At 37.5% G+C, this 7,500-nt stretch overlaps 1 protein-coding gene across 3 annotated transcripts in view; it reads left to right on the forward strand.

Moving 5' to 3' along the window:
- The window catches only part of LOC125027743 (phospholipid-transporting ATPase VA-like), a 71,909-nt gene that overhangs the window by 53,684 nt on the left and 10,725 nt on the right, over nt 1-7,500 (forward strand). For all 3 annotated transcript variants that reach the window (XR_007115060.1, XM_047616866.1, XM_047616865.1), the window contains exons 6-17: nt 1,718-1,919; nt 2,261-2,453; nt 2,576-2,724; nt 2,836-2,982; nt 3,597-3,708; nt 3,918-4,075; nt 4,197-4,418; nt 4,533-5,097; nt 5,290-5,406; nt 5,658-5,918; nt 6,031-6,188; nt 6,562-6,800. Coding sequence is in view for 2 of the 3 variants with exons in the window: in XM_047616866.1 (XP_047472822.1) it covers nt 1,718-1,919; nt 2,261-2,453; nt 2,576-2,724; nt 2,836-2,982; nt 3,597-3,708; nt 3,918-4,075; nt 4,197-4,418; nt 4,533-5,097; nt 5,290-5,406; nt 5,658-5,918; nt 6,031-6,188; nt 6,562-6,800 (2,523 nt within the window). In the remaining variant the exon portion in view is untranslated. The remainder of the gene's footprint in view (nt 1-1,717; nt 1,920-2,260; nt 2,454-2,575; nt 2,725-2,835; nt 2,983-3,596; nt 3,709-3,917; nt 4,076-4,196; nt 4,419-4,532; nt 5,098-5,289; nt 5,407-5,657; nt 5,919-6,030; nt 6,189-6,561; nt 6,801-7,500) is intronic.

The raw sequence follows: 7,500 nt of genomic DNA on the forward strand, positions 1-7,500 counted from the left end.
CCCCCCCCCCCCCCCCCCCCCCTCCCTCCTTCCCCCTCGCCGGCCTCTCGCCATTGCATGCTTCGGATCGGCATTGATTCTTCGACGACCTTATTTTTACTTGCCATTTTTTATAACGATAAATATTTTGCCTGGTTTCGGAAGCGCCTTTAAATCCAAGCCTCATATCCCCTCCACAAACGAACTAAAAAAGAGAAAAATCTATTACCTCTGCGCAAAGAAACATGCATTCTAAACCCGCCTCGTGTTGTGGGTTGCAGTTTTGCATAGGTTGAGAAAAGGAAAAAAAACGGAAATGAAGAAAGGTTATCGTTATATTTAGTTGAGGAAAGGAATGAAAATGATTAATGGAGAAAGTTTATCGTTGTTTTTATTTGCATTGGGAATGTCTTTATACCTGTGGAGGATAAATCTCGCTTTGTTTCTCTCGAGGTCAACGTGGAGTTCGGTTTCTTTGAATGCTCTGAAATAGCTTTGATTTTATTTCGAGTTGATTTGAAATTGATTGGATTCGATTTGAAGGCGGTGTGCTTTGAAATTGCTTTGATCTGTTGTTGTTTTTTTAAGTTCATTGAATTTCTTTTATTTGTCTTCGAATTGGTTTGGGATACTGTGCCCTGCGGTTGGTGGCTATTGAGAAGTGATTGGTTAACCTAGACGTGAGAAGGAAAGGGAAAGTTCCAGGCGTAAATATTGACTTTTATCGAGACAAGTGATTTTAGGCGTAAGTGAGAGTGAATTTACATATGCACCTCGCGAAACGGGTCACGTCATGCTATAAACCATCTCTCTCTCTCTCTCTCTCTCTCTCTCTCTCTCTCTCTCTCTCTCTCTCTCTCTCTCTCTCTCTCTCTCTCTCTCTCTCTCTCTCTCTCTCTCTCTCTCTCTCTCTCTCTCTGAATTTACATATGCACCTCGCGAAACGGGTCACGTCATGCTATAAACCATCTCTCTCTCTCTCTCTCTCTCTCTCTCTCTCTCTCTCTCTCTCTCTCTCTCTCTCTCTCTCTCTCTCTCTCTCTCTCTCTCTCTCTCTCTCTCAAGTTCTTTTATGAATCTTAGTATTGGGGGAGAAAAATCATGGGGAAAGAAAATGGTGTGTATATAAAGGAATGCGAAGGATTTACGCAATGGCTGCCTTACTCGTGTTTGTGGAGGGAACGGAAACTGTTTATTGGAAGTATTGGAAGATGGGTAAACGATCGGAGACTGCGTGTAGCATTTCTTTCCCATTTGGATTTTTTCTCCGTCGTGCCATGTTGATTTGAGCGATTAACCCATCACAGAGGGGAGATCAGTTTTCTTTGTGATACTATAAAGACTCCATTGAGAAAGTTACCCCACGCCGGGTCTTTGTTCCTGTAGCCCATTGGCGACCTCTGTGATTTTTATGCATTGTCATCCTCCCCTGCCTGTAACTGATGGGTCATTCCTTTGAAAGTGAATCTGGTGAACTTGATAATGCGAAAGGGTTTCTTGAAAGAGTTTTATGATATACAAGTACAAGTTTTATTTTCCATTGTGACTGAAATATATGTTTTCGTTTTGTCCAGGATGCATATTGGTTTGGGTTTTCACGTCATTCGTCCAGAAAACCGTTTTTCACTTGTTTTTACTTGCTCTCGCTCTTTCCGAATTTCATCATCTGCCATATCAAAAAGTTTGAATATATTTTCATTTTTTATCTAATCATATTTATCTCTTTCGCGATTTCCAGAGACCAAGGAAGGTACGTGAAGACGAAGTGGAAACACGTGAGAGTGGGCGACATCATCCACCTGTCCTGCAATGAAACCATCCCGGCTGATATGGTTGTTCTCAACTCCTCGGACGAGTATGGGATGTGTTTCATCGAGTCTTCCAATCTGGATGGAGAGAGCAACCTGAAGCAGAGGCAGGCGGTGAAGGGACTTGGCATGGTGAGTTAGGGCTTCGTGAGTTGTTGTTTTTTTTTTTCTTTTTTTTTTGTGGGGGTGGGGTTGGACATGCTGTGGAATAGTTCCATGTTTTTTAGATTTGTTATCATTACTAATGAAGAAGTCTTGTGTAGAATCTTTTTAGTATATTAAATTCAATAGTGGTATCACATATCCTCAGCACTTTCAACTTAATGTCGTTTTTTCTCCCATTGTCTAGCAAACTGGAAGCAGATGTAAAAATAGATTTGTAGAAGGAAAATGAACCATTATGCTAGTGATAGATACCTATTTTAGATCCTCTTTTCTTCTTTTGTTGATATTAAGATCCCCTCTGATTTCAGGATGAAAGGTTTGAGGTCTCGAAGTTTGACTACTTGATGGAGATTGGCGCGCCTTCGACCAAGATCTACCACTTCACCGGCACCATCCCTCTGCCTTCAGGGGAGCGCGTGCCCCTCACCAAGGACAATCTCTTGCTGAGAGACTGTGCCCTTCGAAATACAGATTTTATTGAAGGCATTGTTGTTTATGCAGGTAAGTTTGATTGCCCATTTTTTTTTTTTTTTTTTTTGTGATGAATGTACTATTTAAACTGGTAAATTTTCTTTCTCTCTCTTTTAAGTAGGAAAATGTTTCTAATGTAAACCATTTCACAGGACGTGAAACAAAAGCCATGTTGAATAATGGTGGCACAAGATACAAACGTTCGAAGCTTGAGCGCAGGATGAACATTGAGGTCATCTGGTGTGTGGTCATCCTGTTCGTCATGTGCCTCGTGTCTGCAGCAGGATCGGGTCTGTGGCAGGTAAGTTCCGGTTTCAAATTTAGGGATTTATTTGGACAGGGTTTTTTAACTCTTTTGGAAGAGAAAAGAGTATGGTTTTAGTATGTCTTATCTTTGCTTCTTAACCGACAGAGTTCCTATGAAGTGAACGCCACGCTGGGGTTGGTCCCTTTCATTCCGCCAGAAAGCTTGACGGCGACCAGCACAAGATTGAAACTGTCAAACAACTCTATATGGGTTGGATTTATAAGTTTCTGGACCTTTGTAATCATTTATCAGGTAAGTAGGCTATAAAAGCTTATCCCTATTTATAATCAGTTTGTTTCATCCTTTCATTTTATGCCATTATGGAAGAGTATGCATGATAATGTATGTCCAAATGCTAAAAGCCTTATTAATTTCAGGAATTAGTATGTACTAATATGCAACACTTTTAAAGACAATGAATAGTCAGTGGACACCATTATGCAATTTCATTTTGACATAATTCCAAAACGGGAAGAATTACAAATAGCTAAGTAAATTAATGTACTCAAAAAGGTCAATTAGATTCACATACATTAATCTTCTAATGAGGTTAAGAGTAATTTGTATTCTAGTGCAAATCTGGGTAATTTTTTATTAATAATTTATATGATAGAATTGAAATTTCTTGTGAGAGTACACATTTTTGGATATTTAGTAATATGTATACACACACACACACACACACACACACACACACACACACACACACACACACACACACACACACACACACACACACACACACACACACATATATATGTATATATATATTTTTTTGTGATGGCATATGTGTGCTGAAGATTTTATTTTTTATTTTTTGTTTTTATGAAACTGATGCCTATTATTTTTTTCTTTTCTTATTTCAGGTTATCATTCCAATATCACTTTATGTAACCATTGAAGTAATAAAGTTGATGCAGGTTTACCATATACATAATGACAAAGACTTCAAAGACAAGAAAAGTGGGAAAACAATTGGTAAGAAAACATGTTTTTCATTACCTTTTTAATATCTCTAATAGATGATGATTTGCCTCGCTTTTTGAAAGGAGATTACGAGGCCTGATTACTATTTATTGGTAACATGTTTTTATTCTGTTCAGATATGTTCAAAACTTTTTTTTATTTATTTATTTATTTTTTATTATTATTAAAACATTTTCACATATAATATCTCCCATTAACAGAGTGCAGGGCACTGAATATCCCCGAAGAATTGGGCCAAGTGGAGTATGTGTTCACGGATAAGACCGGAACACTGACGGAAAACAACATGGTCTTCCAGCGTTGCTCAATTAACGGCACTGACTACCCTCATACTCCTGTTATTGTTAGCAAGGAAGAGGTAAGTGCTTGAGATCATATAGAGTTAATGTTAATTATTTAGTTTTGGAGGGAAGGAATATTTTCCTGTGAATTAAAAAAAAAAAATGGGGTGTATTATTAAGGATTGTTTTATTTCCCAGAAAAAGTCTGATCAGCGGGACACATTCACTCTGAACAATCAGCTGCAGGAAGATTTAGCTTCTGTTGAACTTCCAATGATTTATGCTCAGCCAGGGAGTCGACAGAATCCATCCTCCATCACTCCAGCAAAAGATTCTCCCTCTCAGAGAATCATTGATTTCTTCTTCACCCTGGCAGCATGCAATACTGTTATTGTGGCAAAGTATCCACATCATGATCAGGTCTGTTTCTTTAGCATTTCTTTTATGTGGATGTGATGATGATGATGTAGGTTGAGATTATTAGAGGGGTAATTTTTATATGTTTATTTTTAATGTTTTCATCCTTTCTTGCAGATGAATGCAAGTGGTATGATAGTGCCAAATGAAAGTGCCAACAATTCCAGTATTAGTGAGGTGGACAACACTTCCTTCAATACCACCACCAGTAGTATCGGTTCCACATCTTGGGCTCCTAACCGTCTGTTACGAGGCCTGCTCTCATTTTCCCGCCCATTGTCCCCCATTGCTTCCTCTCCACGCAGCACCCCCCCACTCACCCCAGAGGCCTCGCCACGTTACTCCGTCCCACCTGCTCGCCAGACTCCACCCTCAGTCAGTATCACCCTCAACCCCATCAGCCACTCTAACAACCTCGAAAGTGTCCAAGAGTCGCCTGGCAGCCTTCACCATTCTGCTAACACCAGCCCGACCAGACCTTCCCTCCTCAACATCCAGGCAGCACAAATATATAATTCTAATATAATGAGGGAGACACGTTCCCTCACCCCTTCCCCCATGGACATCAAGCCCATCTATGAAGCTGAGAGTCCAGACGAACTGGCACTTGTGGATGCTGCGTACAAATATGGGTGTCGCTTACTCAGGAGGTCCTTGCACAATATTCTTGTGTCTTTACCAGGTATGCAGGGACCTTAATTCTGTTTCATTTATTTCTATGGTTATGTTTCATTTTGTTTTTGTGCACTTGCTTTTGAATTTGTGTTTATGCTGGAAATTCCTTAGTTTTTTTTGTAATAGTTCTCATATGATGAAAAGGTGAGATGATATTCAATAGGAGATATTTTACATATGTTAAAAATTGATTTTACAGGATATGGGCTTCGTGAATATGAAGTCTTGCACATTCTTCCATTTGATTCAAATCGCAAGAGAATGTCCATTATTGTCCGAGATCCTGAGACACAGGAGAAAGTTCTCTATTGCAAAGGTAAAGAGGATGTATTTGAAATTGAAAAGGGATTCTTTTATAGTAATTTATAGAGTGGAAAGTTTGTGTCACTATTTTATTAATTTCCATAATCCTTTTAGAAGGGAAGCGTCTCATACAGGTATATTCATATATTCAAATATTATGTACATACACACATGCAGATTAAATGAATAATATATATAGATAGATAGTTAGATATATAGATAAATATTAGACTATTACTTTAAAACTGTTTTGTGTTTTTTCAGGTGCTGATTCTGCCATTCTAGACAATTTAAGTAGAGCAGTAGATGATAAGACCAAGCTGAGAATATTCCGCACTCAGCAGCACCTTAACATCTACTCTAAGAAAGGTCTTCGCGTCCTTTGCATGGCCAAGAGAGTCCTCACAGAGGCAGAGTATGAAGACTGGGCCATGAAGCACAAAGAGGCCGAGAACGCACTTTCAAACCGAGAGCGTAAACTCCAAGACTCATATCTTAGAATAGAGAGAAATTTAAGTTTAATAGGTAGGCTTTGGGCTGTTGATTTTTGGATGGTTCTCCAGAATGGAAACTTATTGTGTTTTGTGATAGCATCTTGTTTATAGGTCGTGATTGTTCATATTCTGTTTGGTTTCAGGTGCCACTGGTATAGAGGATAGGTTGCAGGATGGTGTACCTGAAACAATCAAGGCCATGAGAAATGCTGGTATTGTAGTTTGGGTGCTAACAGGAGACAAACAGGAAACAGCTGTTAATATTGCTTATTCATGTGCTCTGTTTTCTTCTGATATGGAGGTAAGATCCATAATCTTTCCCTAATATAGATAATGCATGTAAAATGTATTCATTTCATGTCAACATGTAAAGAACTGTGATTTTTGGTTGATTTTATTATTATTATTACATGATGATTGTTATTATTATTATCATTATTACATGATTATTATTATCAATATCATTATTATTATTAGCATTAATATAATTGATATTATTATTATTATTATTATTATTATTATTATTATTATTATTATTATTATTATGATCATTATTATGATGATATATTTGCCTATTTATTTATTCCTCAAGATGGAATTTTAGATTTTAGTTTTAGATTTGGGCTGTACATATATTCATAAAGATTTCCTGTTAACATCTGTGCTTGTTCCAGATTCTGAAACTGAATGCTCGCACAAAAGACCAAGCAGACAGAACGATTCAATTCTACACGCAACAAATAGAACAGCAAGAGGAAGCCTGGCAACGGCAGCAGTTACAGGCAGCGGCCAACGGTAGTATTGGTACATCAAGAGATCATGCCGTCGAATTTTCAAACCTTCAGAACGACAACAGCAACCAACCCAGGCCACTCAAAGAACGAGGGCTGGTGGTCGATGGAAGAACTCTTATGTGAGTATTTTTATGTGCTGTGATAGGTATTGTTATTGATATTGTGATTGTTTGTTGTTGTTTCTCTTTAGTATTATTATTTTTACATACTTTATTTTGTTTTTATTATTATTATTATTATTATTAGTAGTAGTAGTAGTAGTAGTAGTAGTAATAGTAATAGTAATAGTAGTAGTAGTAGTAGTAGTAGTAGTAGTAGAAGTAGAAGTAGAAGTAGTAGTAGAAGTAGAAGTAGAAGTAGAAGTAGAAGTAGAAGTAGAAGTAGAAGTAGAAGTAGAAGTAGTAGTAGTAGTAGTAGTAGTAGTAGTAGTAGTAGTAGTAGTAGTAGTAGTAGTAGTAGTAACAATAATAGTAGTAGTAGTAGTAACAATAGTAGTAGTAGTAGTAGTAGTAACAATAGTAGTAGTAGTAGTAGTAACAATAGTAGTAGTAGTAGTAGTAGTAACAATAGTAGTAGTAGTAGTAGTAGTAACAGTAGTAGTAGTAGTAGTAGTAGTAGTAGTAACAATAGTAGTAGTAGTATTAGTAGTAACAATAGTAGTAGTAGTATTAGTAGTAACAATAGTAGTAGTAGTAGTAGTAGTAACAATAGTAGTAGTAGTAGTAACAATAGTAGTAGTAGTAGTAGTAGTTGTGATAGTAGTAGTAGTGTTAGTAGTAGCAGCAGCAGGAGTTAGCAGTAGTAGTAGTAGTAATAGTG

The sequence above is a fragment of the Penaeus chinensis genome, chromosome 8 (genome assembly GCF_019202785.1).
Source record: "Penaeus chinensis breed Huanghai No. 1 chromosome 8, ASM1920278v2, whole genome shotgun sequence".
In the NCBI taxonomy this organism is placed as follows: Eukaryota; Metazoa; Arthropoda; class Malacostraca; order Decapoda; family Penaeidae; genus Penaeus; species Penaeus chinensis.